Source organism: Rhinolophus ferrumequinum, chromosome 2 (genome assembly GCF_004115265.2).
Source record: "Rhinolophus ferrumequinum isolate MPI-CBG mRhiFer1 chromosome 2, mRhiFer1_v1.p, whole genome shotgun sequence".
NCBI classification, from domain to species: domain Eukaryota; kingdom Metazoa; phylum Chordata; class Mammalia; order Chiroptera; family Rhinolophidae; genus Rhinolophus; species Rhinolophus ferrumequinum.
This window is the reverse complement of record NC_046285.1, coordinates 48,944,753-48,968,102: the sequence shown is the minus strand read 5'-3', so window position 1 is coordinate 48,968,102 and position 23,350 is coordinate 48,944,753. Positions and strand designations below refer to the sequence as shown.

General features: G+C 43.3%; 1 protein-coding gene across 19 annotated transcripts in view; it reads right to left on the bottom strand.

Annotated features, from left to right (window-relative positions):
• KALRN (kalirin RhoGEF kinase) overlaps positions 1 to 23,350 on the bottom strand; it is a 615,365-nt gene that overhangs the window by 236,236 nt on the left and 355,779 nt on the right. For 13 of the 19 annotated variants that reach the window (XM_033132405.1, XM_033132467.1, XM_033132483.1 and 10 more), the window contains exons 16-21: positions 21,305 to 21,424; positions 15,080 to 15,298; positions 11,427 to 11,576; positions 8,698 to 8,812; positions 5,123 to 5,238; positions 4,574 to 4,696 (exon numbers count right to left, since the gene is read on the bottom strand). In XM_033132405.1, coding sequence (XP_032988296.1) covers positions 4,574 to 4,696; positions 5,123 to 5,238; positions 8,698 to 8,812; positions 11,427 to 11,576; positions 15,080 to 15,298; positions 21,305 to 21,424 — 843 coding nt within the window. The remainder of the gene's footprint in view (positions 1 to 4,573; positions 4,697 to 5,122; positions 5,239 to 8,697; positions 8,813 to 11,426; positions 11,577 to 15,079; positions 15,299 to 21,304; positions 21,425 to 23,350) is intronic. The other 6 variants (XM_033132434.1, XM_033132476.1, XM_033132549.1 and 3 more) reach the window with 1 other exon arrangement.

Genomic DNA, 23,350 nt, shown 5'->3' with positions numbered 1-23,350 from the left:
CACGAAGAAAGGAAAGTGGGTATGAGGACAGGAGGAACATCTCCTTAGCCACGAAAAGGCTAAAAAATAGTAGCATTGGCAACTAACTGATTAAGAAGATACCTGGTGTCCTAAAGACTTCTATCTTACTGCATTTAGGGGTTTTTCTTCCCCCCCTGGAGGGGGGAGACACACATATATAATATATATATATGTATATATTTGCTATTTACTTAAAATAGAGATTAATTTTTGCAGCTATAATCAAGAAATCCATCTTTAGGGGCTGCCAGATGGCTCAGTTGGTTAGAGCGTGAGCTCTCAACAAGGTTGCCAGTTCAATTCCCGCATGGGATGGTGGGCCACGCCCCCTGCAACTAAAGATCGAAAAACAGTGACTGAACTTGGAGCTGAGCTGCACCCTCCACAACTAGATTCAAGGACAACGACTTGGAGCTGATGGGCCCTGGAGAAACACACTGTTTCCCAATATTCCCTAATAAAATTTATTTAAAAAAATTACTTTAAAAAAATAGTATGGATGCGATATTGTGGACAAAAGGGAATGTTTGGGAAATATAATTCATCTCGGTTTTTCTTTCTTTTCCTTCCTTCCTTTGATCAGTTAATATTATACCATCTTCCCTTAATCAGTGAGCCTTCCTCTGAATATGGTTTTTTAAAAAGTCCTTTCAGTGTCTTTAGCACATTTCATAAGTCTTTAAGATTTAGTCTTGGTATTACTCTTATAATTTCATTATAACCTTTAATTTGCCTTTCACTGCTGATATTCCTTGTATTTACTGATATATTCTGTGTAAATAATGAACCTATTGAGTTCTCTGCATGGGTAAATAATTCTCTTCATATTCATTCCACGTGGAGAGTTTGTCATTATATATGAATAACTAAACCTTTCAAAAATATCCATCACATGTGAGCTATATTCCTCTTAAGAGTCTCAGAAACAGAACTATCCCCATCTTTTATCTGAACTTTTTAGGTTCTACTTGTCTCAGTCTGAAGTGCCTCTATGACATGCCAATGTTCCTTTCCTCGCAATCTGAATTCCAAGACATAATTCAGTTTAGCTAAGGCTTCAATAACTTTCATTATTACTTAATTCTCTTTTTTTAATAATAATTTAGTCCAGTTTATCTCATAGCTTCTTTCAGTTTCAGAGATAAAATTGCCAGTTTGAAAAAGTGTTTTCTCAATACCATTACTCATTGGAAAATGTAAATCAAAACTACAGTCAGAAACCACTTCATATCCTCAAGGATGGCTACATAAAAAAATGGATGAAAGCAAGTGTTGGAGAAGATGTGGAGAAGTCAGAACTCATACATTGCTGGTGGGAATATAAAATCCTGTAGCCACTTTGGAAAACAGTTTGGCAGTTCCTCAAAAGTTAAACAGATGCTCCATGTGACTCAGCCATTTCACTCCCAGGCATATACCTAAGAGACCTGAAAACGTATGTTCACACCAAAACTTGTGCACAAATGTTTACAGCAACTGATAGCCCCCAAATTGGAAACAACCCAAATGTCCATCAACTAATGAATGGATAAATAAAATGTGGTATATCCCTACAATGGAATACTGTTCAGCCATAAAAAAATAAAGTGCTGATACATCTACAGCATGGATGAATCTTGAAAACATTATGCTACGTGAAAGAAGCCAGATACAAAAGACTACAGATTATATGATTCCATTATTTCCTTTATATGAAATGTTCAGAACAGGCATATTTATAGAGATAGAAAGTAGATTAGTGGTTGCCAGGGGCTGAAGGGAAGGGGCTGGGGGGGTGACTGCTAACAGATGTGAAGTTTGTTTTCAGGGTGATGAAAATGTTCTGGAACTAGACAGTGGCAATGGTTGCATAACCTTGTGAATACACTAAAAACTACTGAATTATAAAAAATGAAAAACAAAATACTTTTTAAGAAATTTTGCTTTTAGAAGAAATGGAATTCTTCCAGATGTCGAAGATCATTAAGCTTTCCTGTCACTGTGTGCCTTGATCCCTTGTAAATTTGAAACCCCCAATAGGAAAATACGATCTCCCAACTGGACAGTCTATAGCATACCACAACAAGAAAATTTTGTTTTCGTCTTATTCTCACCCATAGTCTCTTCATCTTATTTTTATTCTTACCTTTGGGGATTGTTATACAGCAAATACTTTTCTATATTCAGTATTTCTCCTAGTTGAACTATTTTTTTGGGGGAGCAGAATACGTATATTCTGAATATGTATAACAATTCAATACTTTATTGCCCTGTTCGATCACGAGATCCACCATAGTGTCTTCTGCTTTCAGGTCAATTTGGTTTCCATTTCAAGTTAAGTTTATTGGTTACTAAGCTTAAAACCCAAGATGGCTAGTTAAAGGCACTCTGCCTCAGGGAAATGGGGCTGGGATGCTCAGGACACTGAGACCTGCCATCAGAAACTCCTCAGCTGGGATTGTTATTCTCCAGATATTCTAACAACAAATAGCCCTGAGACTTGCAACCTGATAGGTGGGGGAATGAATTCCTATGAACAGAAATAGTTATGAGGGAGAAATAGTTATGAGGGAGACAATCAAAGTAAAGGGATCATATTAAATATAGTAATATATTCGGGAGGAGGGGGCGTTTTCAAGTCTCTCCAAATTTCTTTTTATCCCTTATGTTCACAAATGTCTGTGGCCTCACTTCAATCCATAAGATACAGTCAGGTAAGTGAATAAAGCATGCTTCTTGCCCTTCGGGAACCCACTGGTTCATACAGATGATGAGAACAGGACAGTCCGTACCAGACGCCTTAAGGGTTATACAGATAACAAGGGCTGTAGGGCAGCAAAGGGCCAGGTCACATCCCGGCATGTAGGCAGGATTCCAGAGGAGGCGTCACTGAAATGGAAAGATGGGCTCTGAAGAAGTACAGACAAAAGGGAAGGAAGGATATTCTGGACAGAGAAAGGGTATGAAAAAGGTACAGAGGCAAGAAAGTAGATCACGTATCCTTAGAGGGTAAGAAATCCTCCACTCAGCTGGAACATAAAATTTGCATAAAAAAATAACTGAAGCCAAAGCTGGGTGGCAAGGTGGCACAGACGTAGAAGTTGTCGAGTGCTGGCCTGAAGGCACTGGAGAATCCTTCAAGTTCTTGATCTGGGTGGTAACGTGACCATAGGAATGTTTTAAAGATGAACAGCACCAAAGAGCAGGATGGATGGGAAGGAAGGAAAGGCCAAAAGCATGGGACCTAATTAGGGTGGTAACAATGTAAGTAGAAAAGAGGAGAAAGATAGGAAGAAGATGGTAAAGGAAGGATGAATTAAACTGACTAAATGATTCTCCATATTGTCCCTTTGGTTAAGGACAGATTCTGCTCCCAGGAAGTTCTGAGTATCTGCTGTGATCCATCTATGGGAGTAGGAACACCAGCGGAGCTGATCCTATTCAGATTAAAAGTTCATTATTTTTAAAAGCGGGGCAGATAGATGCAAGGTGTATAACTCAACAGCCATTTTCATTTGGATTTGAAAAGGGTTCTGTACACCTGCCACCTTCCTGGTGCTGTTTGTTCTGGCTGGTATTGAAATGAGTCTCTGAACTGACAGCTTTTCACATGGGATGAAAAGGCCCCGAGGCTCACAAGGACACAGGGGAAAGGCTCCCCACTATCAAGGGTTCATAGTGAAAGATTCATCAAGTGGATAACCGCTTCTGAAATAGCAGATCAGGAATGAGACGAAGGGCCTCATTTTGTCGAAGCAAACGAGAGGAACATTCGCCATAGTGTCAGAGGGCTCTCTGGGTAGGACGGGCATTAAGCGATGACAAGAAAGGTGCCTCCATGGCCGGGAGCCCACGTGAGGGAGAAGGACGCTACAAAGAGGGAGCTCAGACAGATCAGATTTTCATTCAAACCCAAGGCTCCTCAGATTGAATCCTGGCTGTGAAAACAGATGAAAATGAGACGTCATCCTTTCATAGCATTCTCTGCCTCAGTGTGAATGGGGGTGTGAGGGGGTGTGGTATGTGCAATAGTGCTCCCCAGTCTGGCTCCTTTGCAGGTCTGTGGCCAGATGCAAGTCCAGTTGACCCTTGAACTGTGTAGGGTCCACCTACACACAGATTTAAAATCAACGGTAGTCAGCTCAGGGAATAAACTCCCCTGCTTTGTGAACCCACGCATAGCCACTGGCCCTTCCCATAAAGCGCACTTCCCAAACCATTCAAATTTCAAGAACGTGTGGCTAAGTGTAGATGTTCACACATGCCATGTACATGTCACGTGAATACCTCCCTTCGCCTTATTGGGCCTGGAGGAACATAGCACATTTCAGAACCTGGCGCACGAAGAGGAGTATGTAGAAGCAGTGACTCCCCATATACAGATGTTCTACCCAGCCGCTGCAAGTCTTTGGGTATTCGGGTTTCCAAGGAGACAATCCTACCTGTGCTTCCCCCCTTGCCACTGTGATTAAGCGTTTCTGTATAGAGAGGCTGCTTTCCCTTCTGCAATGTGACACTGGCCAGACAGGGGAGGGCTGGGTGGATGTGGGGAGGGTTCCTGGATGCTTCCTACCTTGGCAGGCACCCTGAATTCCCCATATTCTTTCAGCAGTTCCTGAGTCTCCTCTGTGGTCTCTCCGGTGGAGGTATGTGTTGAGAGGTAATATTCACCTGTTTCTTGGATCCAGTCCAGCGCCTGTTGGAGGAAACAGCCCACCCCGTTCCCCAAAAGCCAACTGTCAGTAGGAAAACATGCCCTGCTACCATGGATCAGTTTGTGATTTTGGACCGGGTGATGGACCCAGGAAATGCTGACATGATTCGATGAGTATGTAGCTTAGAATTGATGATTTTATGAATGAGCCCTCACTTGTTAGACTTGGAACAGCTCACCAGCAAAGAGTGTCTTGCCCATTAGACTGGCCCAGTTTCATTGTGAGTTAGGGGCAATCTGCCCCCAGAATCTCCTCCCAACTCCTGGTACCAAACTCTGAATCGAGTGCCTGGTAAAGGCTGAATGGCTGGTAGGCAACAGCCTGTTCTCTTTCCTCTGTTCACCCCACCTCCCAGCTCTGTGCAGTCCCTATGACTGAGGGGAAGCCAGGGAAAGCTCTGAACATACCTGTTTAGCACTGCGCTCAAACACCACGTATTGCTGGCATTGGTCTAACCGCCGCTTCTTCAAGGTCCAGAAGTGCAGGACGCGATTTTCCCTCTGTAAGAGCTCACTCAAGATAGCTGCAGGGCAGAGGTGAGAGCTGGTCACGGGAAAGCCCAGCCGCTTTGGCCCCACGCCCCAGGTACTAGATAATTGGGACCGTCACACCTCCTTGTAGGACTAATCCAGGCATCAGAAGCAAGGGAGCAAAGCTTGGTCCAGAGAGAATTTCCCAGAGGGAAGCAAAATGGGGGAGGCTGGGGTGAGAGCTTGCTGATGAGGGTCATTATTTAATGGGGGAAGAATATGTACCCAGGGTGACTTAAAAGTGGCCCTGATTTTCCTCACACCAAAGCTAGTTCTTGATGGTAAGAGACCATATGAAGCGTCAGTCCCTAAAACAACAACTAACTCAATAGGCCCCTGGAGCCTGTAAGAGTGAATGGACTTGCCAGGAATTCCAGCCCGTGTTGAGCAGTTCTAGGAGGAAGTGGGAGGGAACAATGGCAAAAAGGCTGGTAGAGCTGCACGGATAACTCGCATCGTGGGCCGCACTGTCTGCCCTGCACACAAGGTTGTGCACACAGCACTTTCACAGCCAGAGGCTCAGTTTTAAAACTTCAAAATCACAGGCAAAGGGAAGCTGTGTTGGAATCACGTCCACAGGGAATCATGTCCACAGGGAATCATGTGGCTAGGCCCAACTTCCATGTTGTTTTGGATCCGATCATAATAAAAGCTAAAAGCTGGTCTCGTGTTGCCGCTAACGATATTAAGTGTGAGGATAAGAATAAGGCACGTGGAACCACCGTGGGCCATGGCAGGTGTTTGTCCATGTTGCTTCCCTCCTTGCTTCTCCTGTTGAAGAGCAGCTGGCTACATGGATAGATTTCCTACGTGTTTTAATAGTATGTTCTACGCTTGAAGCAATCAAATTTATTTTGTGCTATGTCCGCCTCCTGCTTGCTGCTAGCTATATTAGATACCAATAAAATACACAATGATGACGATATGAAAAATTAGTATTTGTTAAGCCCTCACTGTGTGGCAGGCACATATTTTCGCAATACCTCATGACGCATGCGTGCACCGTTATGATCTCCATTCTATGATGACGAAACTGAGGTTTAGAGAGGATGCGTGGGTAACTTGCCCAGGTCATTCAGACAGAAAGGAGCAGAGATGTTTGACCTCAGAACCTGAGAGTCTTTAGCCACTTTGGTTTCCAGTGTTATTGGGGCTGTAAAACACAAGTTACTGAGCTCTACAAAAAGGCTGCACCCCAAATTGCAGTGTTTATACTTTTTATACTTATAAGTTTTTGTTGATTTTGTGTACTTTTAATGCTCCATGGAAGTTTGGATCTCTCCTCCCTTAGGCTGAGAGCTTGGACGGGTCCCCTGATTCACCTCTCCCTACATCTATGCCTTTGTCATGTAACTTTTTAGTCCAAAGAGACAAAGTGTACTTTCTCATCCCGACCTGGGCTGGGCCATATGACTTGCTTTGGCAAATGAGTTGGTAACACAAGCAGGGGCTCGAAATGTGCTTCTGCACTGACACTGCCCCTTGTATCTCTGCCATCAACACTATAAGAACATCTCCTGGGTAACTGCTGCCACTGAGGTCCCAGAACTAACACACGTGGAACAGACAAGCAGACAACCTGCAGTGAAGGAGCCGGGCCAGGCAGACTTGCAGCCTGCAGCAGAATTGCATTGCTGAGCCCAGCCAAGACAGCCGTTCCCCAGCCAACAGTCACTTAAACGGTAAGTGCTTACACTTGTATACCACTGAATTTTTTGGTTGTTATGCAGCAATAATTGCTCCTGCAACAAAAACTTAAAATAAGTGGCACTGGCTTTGGGTCCAGGCAGCAGGTGGAAAGGAAACAGATACAGAAGAGAGTGTAGGCCCTGCTCAGGTGGATGCTTCAGTTGGGCAGATGAGTTGCGAACTTGTGTTTCCGTTCGTCTTTTGTATCTCGTTGTCAGAGTTCTGCTTAATGCAGCTCCCTCTCAGGTGGCTGAGAGAATCAACTCAGGTCAGGCAAAAATCCTTAAGAGTTTCAGGTTTCATTTCCCTCCGTCCAGAAAGCTTTCCTATGGGCAACAACCCGCCTTCATCCCCACGAAGGCGTGGCGTACCCTGCTCTCCCGGGCTGCCTGCCACTCTTAGCGCGTTGAGATGTGGAGGGAGAGCGCGTTCTCAGCAGGCAGCTGGCCTCACCAAGCTGCCACCTGCATTCAGAAGTCAGAACGCAGGCTCTGAAATGTGCAGGAAGGGGAGGGAGACAGAATGCCAGCTACCCACAGGGTCGCTCAACCACAAAGAGCACATCTGGAAAAGGAACCTGCTTCCCTCTTCTCTCTAGGGAACTTCGATGTCTAAATTTAATTCTTCCAATTGGCCTCTGATCTTTTCACTTTCTGAGCTCTCTGAGCGGGGAGGGAGGCTCTTCTTAAAGCAGCTTCTTAAAGCCCCTCCCACTGTCCACTCTGCAGCTCTCCAGTCCTGCCTCCCCCGCCCCCAATCCAAGTCAATTCTGGTTCCCTCCCTAGCCTTGGTCCCAGGGTTCTATTTCTCTGCTGTGTCAAGAGGACATTTGTTAAATTCTGCACCCATTCAAAGGCTAATTTCTGTATGGTCCAGAGTAAGTGATTCCACCATTAATAATTTAAACTTAATTTGGTCAGCTAATAAGCAGTTTTTAAAGGTACTGATTTTTTTTCAAACAATTATAGACCTTATAGAATTAAGAGAGACATTAAAGATTATCTAGACCAGTACTTATCTAAATTTTTGTGCACGCACATCACCTGGTTGGGGTGAGATAGGGAGAGCTCTTACCCAAATGCAGGTTCTGAATCAGTAGCTTTAGGTGGGGCCTGATATTCTGTGTTTCTTACAAGCTCCCGAGTGATGACAGTGTTGCTGGTATGGGGACCCCATTTGGAGCAGCAAGAGTCTAGACACCCCTTTTCAGTTTTAAATAAGAAAACTGATGTTTTGAAAGCTTAAGCAGTAAGTACGACAGCCAGGATTAGAACTTGGTTTTGTGATTCTCAGTCCACGTGGTCAGTCTTCCCAGGCTAGTGAAACCCTGGCATGTTGCTGTGTAGAATGTGGGCCACATTGGGTTATTTACATTTAAATTGACTAATATTCAATAGAAGTACAAATTTGCTCTGGGCACATGTCAAGTACTCAACAACCATATATGACTAGTGTCTACTACATTATACAGCATCGATACAGACCGCTTCTGTTATTTCAGAGAATTCTATTAGATAGCACTGCTCTAGACTCTAAGATAAATGAAAACGTTTGGGGAAAATTTTAGCCTCCTTTTTCCCTTCCAAATCTTGATGTATGTTTAAAAAACTTCCCATGCATTGCCACAGCCCGTGTCATCCCACGTCCAACTTTTTCTTATCCCAGGAGAAGAACCAGGAAATCGGAGATTGCATGAAGACAAGGGACACCGCCTCTGGCCTGTGCTGCTGACGTGGCTCGTGGCCGGCACGTCTCACACTGACCTTTCACTTGCTGCTCAGGTCCCCGAGTGTGGCTGGCGGCACTGGGCATACTGACGTTGTTTCTGTGGATGTACTTGAGAAACACCTCCGCGTTCCGCCGTGCCAAGGTGCAGGCCTGAGGGAGACAGAGGTATGAAGCCACCACACATAAGGGCTGGTCCGGCAGGTGCACGGGATCCAAGATAACGGAGCAGGGGCTTCTGGAGCTCTGGGTGAGCCGAGCATTGGAGAACACTCTGCTTCACGGACACTCCCATCCCAATGCAGGAGGCTCATGCTTTTACTGAGTAAAGAACTACTCCCGATGCCTCTCCCCTTTCCATTACAGACAAAAATCACACGTCAGCCATCCCTTGTCTACTGCATGTTGAGTCAGTATTACTAACTTCACTCTTAGGCTGATTTTCCTCTGCCACCAGAATGCCTCTTATATGACCACGGGTGTAAGCCACTTTAACATTAGTTTAACTTAGACTCGAGAAAGCAAAGTTGGGAAACACACCTATTCACCACACATTCCAAATCTAAATGGATATGACCCACATTTAAAAACTTATTTGTCGGGCGGCTGTATAGCTCAGTTGGTTAGAGCCTGAGCTCTGAACAACAGGGTTGCCGGTTCAATTCCCACATGGGCCAGAGAGCTGTGCCCTCCACAACTAGATTGAAGACAACGAGCTGCTGGAGGAGTGGCCGGATGGCTCAGCTGGTTAGAGCTCGAGCTCTCAACAACAGGGTTGCCGGTTCAATACCCACATGGGATGGTAGGCTGCACCCCCTGCAACTAAGATTGAAAATGGTGATTGGAATTGGTGCTGAGCTGCGCCCTCCATGGCTAGATTGAAGGATGACTTGGAGCTGATGGGCCCTGGAGAAACACACTGTTCCCCAATAAAAATTTTTTAAAAATTTATTTGTCCATCAAATCCACCCTCATCTCAATACCACTAATAAATATCCTATTGCTGGGAAATATTGCTGTAAGTAAAGGCATAAGAGCTGTTATATTACCTCTTTTAAGCTCCCAAGAGCAGTGGGTGGCAGAGAGGACAGGTCTGTCCCAAGTTGATGTACCCATGGAGGAAATTGAGGCCCAGAAAGGGCCGGGGTCATGAATTAAGTCGGGGTTAGCATCCAGGTCTACTGACAATATTTCTAGTTTCTCTCAAGACCACAGGTGTTCTGAATTTCTTTAAAAAGCAGCTTTTTCCTGATTATAGAAATAACACATAGTAGTCCACTAAGTTTTAATCCATAGTTTTCAGAATTAAATGATCTCTAGACAAAACTGTCAAATTTTAAAATCTTTTTACATTTAGTTTCCGATTCTACAAAGTAGACAGTAAAAAAATTATTTTAAGTACTGCATTAACAATAATGGCTTCTGGGAATTCTGGTAAAAGACTGCTGGGAAGTCTTTTACCTTATCTAGACGCCCATGAATTTAACAGCTGGATGGTGGTCCAATGCTAAAAACTCCAAAAGAGATCAACGAATGCACACAAATGGAGAGCTCGAGGTCCCATCCATTGGGCATATACTTCCCACAACAATAGGGAGTTTCTCAAGTATGGTTTTAGGTACATACAGAAAACATCACACCAAACATCTTCTTTTTTTCCTTCTTCAAAAGAAATATTTAGTTTTATGAAGAAATACCTTTATACTTCTATTTAAAATCTTTTTGATATGCTCTAATTAAGTTGTTTTGTTTAATTTTTTTTTTGTATAATAGAGAAGACTTTTAAAATCATCTTAAGCCCTGTATAGAAGAATTTCTATTGCATCTCATTAGTCAGAGCTGATCACTAAGGGTTCTGATTGAATGCAGACACCAGACAGGGAGGAGGGCAGGGGAAGGCCATCTTGAAAGAAAGAATAAAAATAAAACTCAAAGAGGTGGTTAAGTAGAGAATATCCCTCATAAAAGAAAGGCAGTTAATTATAGAATCGTAGAAAGTCAGTGACAACATGTCAGCATATAAAAATTCTCTTTTGTACTTTCAGAAACCTGAGAGGAAGCAGAACATGAAAGCAAGGAATTTGAGAGTGAATGGAACCTTTAGATGAGTTTTAACACATAAGACTCTGCCAGAGAGAAGATCAAAGGCTGGAGGAAAGAGGGTTAGGAGGACTTCCCATATCAGCTGAAACTCTGTTAGCAGCAGGCCGGGGCTCTATTAAAAACAAAACAAACAAAATAAGGTAGTTCTCTTTTCTGACAGAACAGTGTTACATTTACTGGTAATTGATGGTTGTCAGCTTGATAAAGAAGTAAGATGTCTAAATGTATTTCTTTAATTCTTGCCTTAAATTTTGCGTCATCTGGTTATAAACAATTTACTTGAATATTATTTTATATCTGGGCTTATATAGTTCAACGGAAATATTTCTATAAATCAAACACTGTTGTGAAAGTATGTATTTTTTTCCGTTAACATCCATGGGATATCAAGATATTGGCACATGGCGTCAGTAGTAATGGTGGATTCTAGCTGCCTAATTATACAAAAGGTGCTGAGGGAAGTAAATAATATTTAAAGTGTGACCTTTCAACTTTTCAAGTTAACCAGCCAACATCTTCTCTACAAATGCCTCCTTTTAGAACTTGGAGTTTGGCAGAGAAAGAGAAAGGAGGAAACGGGAGGAGGAGGAGGAGGAAGAGAGCGGAAGCTGGTAGATGAAAGAACAGGCTCACGCCCCAGACCTTGCATGACATGTGCTCTGACCTTGAGAAAGGCCTCCTTTTGTTCCAGATGTTTACTGATGAGTGGAATGACATGGTCAATCTCTGCTGCTGGTCCCAGTTTATCTCGTCCACCGCACCAATCCTCATCTCTCCGGTATTCTTGCTCTAAGCTCTCCAGCACGCTACAGACCTAATGAATCATGGAAGAAAAGACTCAGTAAATTAATCTGTTGGGAAGTATTTTACGAGGACCTTCAGCCGAGAGAAGCCTGCCCAGGGGCACAATTTTCCATTTGAAGTTCAGTTTGTAGGTTTAGGGTGTGCAGTGCCCCTGGCGTGTGTGAGAGAAGTCCAGGAGGCAGTGCGAATCCAGCATCTGGAGCTCGGGGGACAGATTATGAGATATGGATTTTGGAATCATCTTCTGACAGTCAATGGCTGAAAGCTGAAGATGGCATCACCTAAGGACAGTATATAGAGTACAAAAGATAAAGAGACTAGTACCTTGGGGGGTTTCAAAGTGTTTGTATATTGCTATCACCTTACCATAACTCTGTGAATTAGGTAGCACAGGAAAAAGAAGTTTTGAGAAGACACTGGGGTTGCCCAACCATCTCTACTTGCCCTATAGGAAGTAGCCTCAACCAGAGGTCAAGGAGGCAGCTGCCGATGTTATGGGATGTATGGGCCATAATTGAATATTATGTTTTCCTTCCTTGGGGAAAAATATCCCAGCAAAAAGGTCTCAAGGTACTACTTATAACGCAATGGCATTTCCAGGCCTTCTACTGCAAAAGGTCCATTTCCTTCAGAGTGGTAACCGACTTGAGTTAAACTAAAAGTGAGTTAAGAAGCTTTTCAGTTCAAAAATTGCTGAGAGGCCATGCTCTAAGAGTGACCTTATAAATGAATTCCCAGGAGAGCAAAAGCATTTCGAATGGGGCTCGGTGGGGAAGTTCGGTTGAGTGTAACAGTAGGAGACCCAGGGCAGCCTGGAGTCAGGGCCTAGGGAAGGAGGCAGGAAATAGAAACTCATATTCCTGTACTTGCCTTCTATAGGCTCTGATTACTTGCTTGGCTAGGACAGCAGGGGAGAGCAGCTATAAGCGTCCTCTGTCTGAGAAAGTCATCCCTTTTGATGAGCGGTGTGGCATTGGACAGGACGTTTATTGAGTTATGAACTGCGCTAAAAGATGTCCCAGGAAGAACACCCTCGTGGCCAACATGCTTCCCATGACATGACAGTCCAGTCCCTCAGCTCTAGCCGACTTCTTTAGCACCAAGCATATTTCTTTAGACAAGGCATGAAAACATTCAGGAAGGCTCACGCAAGTCTTGAGAGAAATGCTAAACATTCAAAAATTTTAAGAAAAAGAGTACTTGACACTTGCCCCATGATAGTATTGGACTTAACACCAATCAATTTGGAAGTTGAAAAGATTACCAAGCATAAATCCTTTTTAATTTAATAGATGGAGAAACAGAAATCTAGAGGGAGAAAGTGACCTTGGGCAAGGTCAGTTCAGGACCCAATTTCTTGACTCTTAATCTAATGCTCGGTCCTATTTAGCATCTTGATCCATCTCAAATTAAAATTCGTGTATGACAGGGATTAAGCCTCATTTTTACATGAATATTGAGTTGTCTAGCATCATTTGTTTAAAATACATTGCTTATGAAATTGCTTTGTCGAAAATCAACTGACTGTATAGGTGCGGGCCTGCTTCTGGAACCGCTGTTCTGTTCCATGTTGTCTATTTTTACACCAATACCATTCTTGATCATCACAGGTTTGGATTAATTCTCAAAATCAGGTAGCATTACTCCTTCGATGTTGCTCTTCCTTTTCAAGATTGTTTTGGCTACTCTAGGTTCTTTACATTTCCATATAAATCTTAGGAACAGCACATCAATTATTATTTTAAAAGCTTGCTGGGATTGTGTTGAATTTATAGGTCAACCAGGGAAGCTCTTTATCATCTCAGTCTGCTCCGCTCACTTCCATGGCCCTCAAGGGCATCAGCTCTCTGAAACAACTGAGAGAAGGACTGAGAGAAAGTGTGGAGACTGGAGACTGGAGATTGGCTGCAGGGCCCTTGAAAGACATGTTATATTTACTCCAAGACACTTTCCCCTGGTCCCTAAAGTCACCCATAAGAGAATGTTTCTTTGATCTATTTCTACTAGGAAGCAACTGGAATGAGGAAAAGTATTTTACACTGAATAAAATTACTCCTGTTTTGGGCTGGCCCCGGTGGCTCAGGCGGTTGGAGCTCTGTGCTCCTAACTCCGAAGGCTGCCGGTTCGATTCCCACATGGGCCAGTGAGCTCTCAACCACAAGGTTGCTGGTTCTACTCCTCAAGTACCGCAAGGGATGGTGGGGAGCGCCCCCCGCAACTAAAATTTAACATGGAACTTTGAGCTGAGCTGCTGCTGAGCTCCTGGATGGCTCAGTTGGTTGGAGTGCGTCCTCTCAACCACAAGGTTGCAGGTTGGACTCCTGCAAGGGATGGTGGGCTAGCAACGGCAACTAGCAACGGCAACTGGACCTGGAGCTGAGCTGCGCCCTCCACAACTAAGACTGAAAGGACAACAACTTGACTTGGGGAAAAGCCCTGGAAGTACACACTGTTCCCCAATAAAAGTCCTGTTCCCCTTCCCCAATAAAACAATCTTAAAAAAAAAAAAAGTTACTCCTGTTTTAAACCTCTATTTCATGAAAAGAATTTCCTAACAGCACCCAAACCATTTAAAAATTCCTCTTAGCCCTTGCGCATATTGCTGCATAGATGTAATGGAAATGGGTCTGTATCTTTATGGCCCTGTTGTATCTATTTCCGGCCTTTGCTCTCACAGCTGCACCATCTTACCAGTTAGGCTCATAGTTCTCCAATGACAGAGAGAGAGCTGTGTGTCCTCCATTAGACTGGAATCCCCACGAGTAAAAGAGCTGTATGTTTTTCAAGCAATGCGCAGTGCCTGACTGTGGTAGATTACATTTTGTTCAGCAAATTGTCACTCTCCTCTCCCAACCTTTATAGGAGGCATACACTTCCCTGCTTCACTGATGTTGGCTTGGCCATATGACTTTTGGCCAAAAGGATGGTAGAGCATGTGACATAAGCAAAGACTTGAAATGCACTTGCACAGTAGATCTTGGGCTCTTGTACTCCCACCTTTCACCATAAATGTGCCCCAAGTAGCTGCTCGTCAAAGAGGATGAGATACATGAGAACAGATCTAGACTCAGCCTGTAGCTTGGAGCCAGTTCTATCAAGCTCAGCCAAGACCAGCTGAATTCCAGATAATTAAGCAAACAAAATAAAGGCTTATTGTGTTATACTACTGAGTTTTAGAGTGATTTGTTACACAGCATTATTGTGGCAATAGCTAACTGATACACCACTCCAATCTACCATTCAGCATACCCCCCTCCAATTTCTATTTCAACAGCTAGATCCAATGAGTTCAAGAAATCTATAAGTAACAAATCATATGGTCTACGTCTTCAATGGAAAGCATTATAAGGAAGCCAACCAGGGCGTTGCCACAAATCATTCTTCCACTCTCAAAGGTTAGTACCAAGGGGCCTGGCTTCTTGCTACGGTAGCTACTGCAGATTTGCAGTGTGAGGCAGAAAATAATCCTCCTCCAATCTCAGGCCCACACAACCCACAGCCCTTTTCCCTCACCTGTTCAGAAGTTTTGTAGAAGGCCACAGAGGCGTTGACCAGTTTCAGCCGGTCTTCCATCTTCAGCATGAGCTGCTGCCAGTGGAGCGCCACCTTCTCAGCACATTCCCGGATGGCGTCCGCGTCGTAATGGCCAGCCTGGAGCAGCGCCTCAGCTTTCTGCTGTACCTGCAGGGCGCTCTGGTGCGTCTTCTGCAAGGAAGTGGCATGAAAGAGGGACTGGGCACAAGGGGAGGAGAGAGAGATCCATGGGAACGACCCAGGCGTGGTATGGGAGGGGGTGGAGTGAGGCGTGAGTGGAGAGATGCAGAAAAGTTAAAGAGCTTTAGATGACTGATTCAAACAGTTTTCCCGACGAGTAATACATCATTGCTTTTAAAGCACACTTAAAAGAAAATAAAAAAAAATACGATCCATTCTCATTAACTGATTGCTCAGGTCCCTAACTCCTACCCCCACTCCTTTCTCTTCTACTTGTATCACTGCGTTTTAGAGACGGTTCAGTTTCTGTGGCAGAGAAACAGCAGTTGTGTATAACTCTGCTCTCTGAATGGTTCATGCATTAGTGAAATTTCCTTTTTGACTCTCGTCAGAAAATTGTTCCTCATCACGTGTTTTCAAAGGAGGTTACTGCTGCAGTCCCATTTTACAGATCAAATAAATACTGCACATAAACAACAACAACAACAAAAAACAACCCCACGTAACACACATCTGAGCCAACAATGCAATCATTTTAAACATTAATCATCAGTTGAAAAGGATTCCAGTAGAAGGAATACATTTGTCAGGTTAATAAAGCAGGAAAGGAGCATCTCACCCCACCCCCTGGTTTCCTCACCAAGGGAACAGAGCAGCACGGCAGACAGTTCAGCTCAATACGTAATCCCCACATCACTGCATTACTTGTGCTTGCCTTTAGGCTAATATATACATTGTAGAAGGTTTATTTTCTTATTCAGGCTACATGTGGTTTGCATTCTCTGAGTTTACATTAACTGTAGGAGGCGGGGAGACCAGGCTGGAGGACTGGGTGGCAGGGAGAGAGCCAAGTGGGATCACAGCTTATTAAAATAAAACACTGATATGGATGAGCCACACGACTTCAAAGAGCTAATATTATCCTAGCTTCCACTGCTGGGATCCCATCAACCCAATGCCATGGTACTCATTTGGCCTTTGCACGCTTAGGAGTGCATAGCTCGCTGGCAGTGACCGTTAGTCACTGAAGCCCAGAAACTGACTCCAGAATTCTTCCTGCCCTTCGTGTTGGGCAGTCGTGCTGGGGCAGTGCCCGAGAGCAAATCCACTCTGCACTCCCAGTGAGTACAACCTCCCTCCTCTATACCTCTACCAACGCCCTCACCCTCATCCCAGATGGTAGTCTACACAGTCCTATTTATTACTCCCAGGCTATCAACCCCCTCCTGGCTTCCCTTCTCCATCTCCTGAATCTGCACTCAGAATGAGCTCTGGCAGCATGACCTCCTCGAGCGACATCCTCATGTATTCCATTGCTTAGCCTTCCATCCTGAAGACCACATCAGTGTTTGGGTTCCCCATTGCTGACTGCAGCTAGAAAAAGTAAACTAATGGGTAGAAACGATCCATTGTAAACTCTGGTTTCTTTCTCTGTTTTAGTGATTGCCACCATTTTCTTTTCCTGTCTCTTCAATGCAGAGGTACCCAAATGTCCATCCTTGCTTCTTGCTCACTTCTGCAGAGCTCTCGTCTATTCCCTTGGCGTCTATTAGCTCCTCTTTGTAAACGATTCCCCAAGCTATGTTTCTCACCTGACATCTGACCCTCCTCTTTGTCTTTCGATGGCAGGGTGAGCTGCCTGCCTCACCCCTCACCTAGGTCAGCAGCACTGATTGGGCTGATCTAGCTGTCCGGCCATGTTAGTTACTGACAAAGATGCATTATCCGTTAAAGAAGTAAACGATCTCCCCACAGAGAGGAGGAACCCTCACCAATGAATGCAAACGGCTCTACTGTCCTATCAGAGTCTCCATCTTCCTCCCAGATATCTCCTCAAGTTCCACATCTAAACCTAAACTTCTCCTCCCTCTAAAACAGTCTTCCTGTGGCATTCTACCATTCCGTTGGTGGCAGCCCTCCCGGCCACCTAACATTACAATCTCGTCATCAGCCTTGCCTGCTGTTCCTCACCTTGAATCCCAGCCCAGCCCTCACCATTTCATACCTAGACCGCCACGATAGTCATCTAGCTAGGCTTCTTGCCTTCCATTTCTAAGCCATCCAACCCGACCCTTACATTTCTGACAGGTTAATTCTCTGTAATAGGAAGTGCTTGGATTAAGTGACTTCTACCATCCTTTCCTGCTCTAAAACTCTAATTTAATGCTATAAACATCTCTCCCTCCTATCAGTTCAAAAGCCTTCAGTGGCTCCCTCATTGCTAGGACATGAAGCCCGAGCTTTAGAGGACGTCATTAGAAGCCGCTAAGGCTTCTAGACTAGAGGATGTCATTAGAATGTGGTCCTAACTACTTCCCTACTGTTATCACCTACTACTTCCTTAAAAAAGCCTTTTGAAAACACACCATGCACTTTCTCGGGTTTGCTATGTTCATGCTTCCTAACTTTAATGAAACCCTGTAGCCTCTCCCCACCTATGTCCCAGTCTCCCCTTGAGATTCAGCTCGTCTGACCTCCTTCCAAGAGGCCTTTTCTGATAGCCTGAGACTCACTAAAAACTACCCTCTTCTGAACCAGATCACTCATCTAACACTTAGCTAATTCTCCTTACTTAGACTGTGAAACTCAAGGCAAGGACTATTTTTAAAAAATCACTGAATAGTTGTCATTTAACCAAATGTATATTCCGTGGTAGGCACTGTGCTTTTGCATAGCTTTTTCTAGTTCCCAGGACACTACTACAAGGTGAATATTACTATTCCCACTTCACATATTAGTAAACTAAGGCTCAGGCTGGTTAAGTAACTTGCCCAAAAATGTACAACCACGAAAGTGGTAGAAACCAAGAGTAAGATTCAGGATTGACCTATTCCAAATGCCCTTTCCACTGTTATCACGTCACATCGTTTTATCTCCAGCAATTAGAATGGTGTCCACAGCCTGTCATTGAGAGGAAGGTTCGCCAAATGAACATGCAGTAATTATGATAATTATCTGGCCTCATCTCAGCGTATGAAACCAACATATAATTGTCATCATAAACCCGTTATTATGTCTTTCTCTCTGAGAGTGGAGGAGTAACTTTAATTTTCCTATAATTTATGCTATGTAATAAATCCTCATCTTTATTCTAAAACTCATTATCATCTAATAGCCCTAGGAACCCCTTCCTCCTTTGATTTCCAAAATGATAAACTCTTACACATATGACATATGACATAATCTTTGCCTCGCTAGGTTTGAGTCATTATTTTGCATTTATTTCTATTCTCTATTATCTAATCTTGAGTGCTATTATCTTTAAGACATGCTTTTTCAAGGATGTTAATATTTAGTAGCAGTACATGGACGAAAATTGAACCCAAGCAATTGAATTTATTATGCAGGTTTAACTACTGGATAGCGATTTCTATTTCTGCTATAATGCTAAAGTTTAAAATGTATAAGAATACTTCAAATAAGAATGGAATTGAAAATCGAACTTGTCTCTGTGATGCTCACAGTTCTTGAAGACACATCCGCCATAACATCTTGGACACTAACAAATAATAATGTGGGCTTGCTGAGAAAGCTGTGCTTCTACATGTTGTATACTCCAGTCCAATACAACTGTCCATTAGGAAAGGCTCTGGGGAGTTTTCCTGAAACCAACGCTGCTTCAGATAAAAATTCTGACCTTCTTTGGGGAGACCAAAACCTTCAAGCCAATGAGGCCCAACCAGGCTAGAGTGAGTAAACCATTCTGGTTTGCCCATGACAGTTCTCACATATGCCTACTCTTCTGGCTTAGTGATTAATAATTACCTCCTTTACTCTTTAAAGTGTCTCAGTTTGAACAATGAATTATATGATCACCCTACCTAGAGCTATTTTATTTTCCCTCCCGGAACCCGGGGTCCCTTCTTAGGGCCCAAGAAGTCAAATTGTGTTCCCAGTCATTGTAAAGGCCTCCAGAAATACCATCAAAATGGGTTAAGTCAAACCAGACTAGTTAGATCCACTTCCAAATCGCTTAAATCCTCCCTGGCATATTTTCCCTCAGTGCAACCTGGTATACACCGCCATGTTTAGAGAGAAGCACAAGGCTACCTGGAGAAGGAGCGCATGGTGAAATTCAGGGTCTGTTCTCTTCAGTATTCTAGCCGTGCTGCAGACCATGCCTATCTTACATTCCCATGATCTTCCAGAAATCCTATCTGCTCTGCCATATCCTCTGGAAACCACAGACACAAACTTTACAGGGTCCTCTTTCTCAACATCAATCCCAAGAATATTTGATCGAGTTGCATCCAGGTATTAAGAGACATCTACACTTAGCAAGTCTCTATTCTGTAAGGACGCAACAGCACCTAACACAAATTACATCATGCTGCATATGCAAGTCATGTGGAATTCAGTCATTTCTAGCACTGCTAATGCCTTTACCTACTATTTTCCACTAATTCATTGAGATGCTCCAGCGTGTCATGACACTTGGTTTTACTTGCGCAACATTTGATTAAGGGACTGAATATTGAGTTACCTGACAGGCAGGTAAACTTTCACGTGAAAGGTAAAAAGGAGGAGGCATGACCTCGAGCTGTCTTCTCTCTGCCTGGCATCCCTCACAGCTTCATGCCATGCCTCTAGTCTGACCACCCTACCCTCGTTCTCTTCACTGCTGCCTCTCTATGGGGCCTTGACCACTGTGTGCCTGACTCTTGATTGTAACCCCAATCTTGATTTTTCCTTTATGATACATAGATTCGAATGCCCTCCTCTTAGGGCACGGCAGGAAAACACAACAGAGACAGCTGACGATAATAAAACTTCTCTCCTCTGGTTAGTTCATCTTTAGACAATGATTTGCCCATATTGTGTATGTAGTATACAGTTCACTTTTAAATCTTAAATCCTAGACAGTACTCTACTACCAGCAATGGTTTCTAAGAAGATATCAGGCATCTTATAGAAACATGTCACTCATGTTCATGCTATGTTTACACATACAGGATGGTTTCCGGAAAGTCAAATGGTTGAAATCAATCAATACTGGTTTAAAAATGGCTAGCAATCAGATGGGTTACAGTATTAAAGGTATGCTTACTAGCATGGACAGTGAAAATTTTGTCATTGTTGTGGAAAATCCTCATTAACAACCATTTGTTAAGTAGAAAATAACACCTTTGCATTTCTAACACACTCAGAAGTGGGTCGAGTTTTGTACTGAACCACAGTAATGAATGTCTTTGAAGTGTTCATTCTTTATCTCTTTTCCCAATGGCACTGAACTTATTTTATTTTTAATATAGTTCCTATGTCCCATTTCCTATTCTTTCCCCGACATCACTCCAAAGCAATCAGCTCCAGTCTCTTTGGGAAGGAGAATATTTTAGTAAAAAGGATAATTAAAGGTATTATTTAAAGCAAGACAAAATGTATATTCGATTATCATAAGTGGAATTTTATTTTAAAACAGCCATTAAAACAAGTCTCACTCAGTGAACTTCGGGTCTGAGTTTATTCTTTAAATATGACTTCCATCCACATGCTTGAACAATTCCTTTCAGCGAAGCAAGTTATCTAGTGTAATCTGATCCTGTGATCATTGTTCTTGCTCGAAGGCAGAATCTGACAATAGACTCTACATGCTACATGTAAACTACATGTTTAAAAATGGAACCCTAATTTACTAATGACTTTTGCACTTGTTTATTCTCAATTCTGTGTGATCTTTATGTGAGAAATGCTTTACATTTCTCACATGGCGCATAGTCCATAATGTATAAAAAACTCAATGGACCAGGGGCCTTGAAGATTAAAGGTATCAATGAGTAAAAAAAGCAAATCCACATTTGTGGCATGAACACCTGTCTTCTACTACCAGGTCTCCTTGGGGTGACAAACCCTGCCTTTGCGTCTCCATCAATTCCTGGGTAAGTAGGGAGGCTACCAGGACCATTTCACTAGAAAGAGTAAGGCCTTCATGACACGAAGGAATGCCCATAGTTTGAGGAATCATCCTGCCTGAAGCACAGAGCAGAAAGGGAAAGGGAGGACAGTGTAGCCAGATTTGGGTGTTACCTCGATGGCTAGTTGGAATTGCTCGTGCTCCCGCTGCAGCTGCTCTGCTTCGGACAAAGAGCTGGCATTGACCAGGCTGGCATTGAGCATTGATTCTCCATTGCGGATCCATCCCAGGACCTAAGGAGTCAGGACGAGAACACAGGTGAATGGCCGGCGCAGCTTCCCCAGAGCCGTTGCCTTCTCTGAAGGCTCGTTCAAGTCAGAGAGCTCGCTGGTCTTCTTCCCATCGCAGACGGAGAAAGAACAGGGCGGGTCTGGGTAATTAAAGTGGTCACCTCCCTAATCTTACCTGGCCATAAGGTATTTATTTGAAGGACCAACTTAATTTCCAGCTTCATATATTCTTTCCTACCCTCATTACCCCTCTGTCCCAATTTCCTCACCCACTTAATTTAAACATTATTTTATCGGATTACACTGTACGTACATTTCTGGAGTTCCTTCTGGAGCACATAATGGTTATAAATAAATAAATAAATCCCCCTCTTGGTATCCATTTCTTTTTTTAAGGTCCAGTTCAAATAGCAACAGCTTCTTGAAATATTCCGTACTTAAGCACTCGCATTAGAAACAATCTCTTTGTCATCTAATATGACTACACCGATTTGTATGTACCACCTGGGAGGCACTTACCACAGACTGCCTTGTTCAGTTATTTTGACCTATGTTTCATTTTCCCCCTTAGAATGTAAACTTCCAGGAGAGTAGAGTATTTTATTAGTCATATTTCCATCTCACACAGTGCTTAGCGCAGTACCTTGCATATGATAGGTATGCAGTGTTGTTTTTGAATGAGTGAGTGAGCGATAATCTACGGTAAATACCCAACTCACACCTGAGCTGAGAGTTTATGTCTTGCAAAATAGCTGAGTACACAGGTTTGAGTTTTGGTAGGTAAACAACCCAAAGGAAGGAGGAGAGAGAAAGAAAACAAGCAAAATAGAATGAACAATCCATCCATACATTGACTGGATCATTAGAAAAAGGGAGAGTAAGCTATAATTGATTTCAATTATTTAGAGGCTATGACTCGGCTGAGTAAAATTTCTAGGTGATCTTAATTAGTACTGGGGGAAAGAAAACTCAGCTAGGGAATATTAGAATTAAAGGAGAAACAGCTGACACCGTGTACACAGTCCTACGTGACATGGAAATGTGGCATTATCCAGCTAATGGAGTCAAGCACAGAAAATCAAACTGGGAGAATCAGGCCTTAAAAATCTGTCTTGGGTCTGATCACCAAAAAACTACCCCATATTCTCCGTACTAGGGAATCTGAGAGTTTTCTTGGAGAAAAAAAATAAAAATTCTTCTGAAATTTCACGATCAGTAAATACCATCCATCTGCCACCTTACGACAAAGCAGACGTCCCCACAGTCTGTTTCAGATTTTTTTTTTGTTTTGTTTTTTCCTCCTCTCAACTTCTTTATGTTAAACAATTAGAAAAATACTAAGCCTGGTCTCCTATTCCATAACCCTCATAGGCATCTTGCAAATTTCCTCCTTGGGCAGAAAATGACCGATGCCATTTTGTGCATGGATAACACCAGGGCAGAAATCCTGCTGACACTGGGCTATCTGCATCGAGATGCTAATTCATGGCCAGTCTGGCAGATTGTGGGGAAGATGCCAATCTGTACAGCAATTAGTTGCAGGAAATAACTGCTCCGAGTGTATTTGTGAAATCTCTGAAGCCACTGGTGTTCTGTGGCGGGCTGGCTGGCTGGCTAGAGGTGCTGACGCTTTCCAGAAGCTGCCTGCAAGTCTGGGTACATGCATACATGGATGACATGCCCAAATGTTTCATCTCTTTGCAAAATGGAAATTACAATGTATATTTTTGAACTATGTAAGTCCTCCTGCCATGATTCTTTGCATTATTCTTGGTTCAAGGCTCAGCTGAGGGTGTCAGGGAAACATTTTCTCCATGGACCTCACAAATCAATGCTTGAGGAGCCATTTGACTCCCTCTCGGCCTCCTAAGTCTTGCAGGAATATTTTCCTCTCTAGTTTCAGCTAACTGCAGCATCAGTTATGGCTAT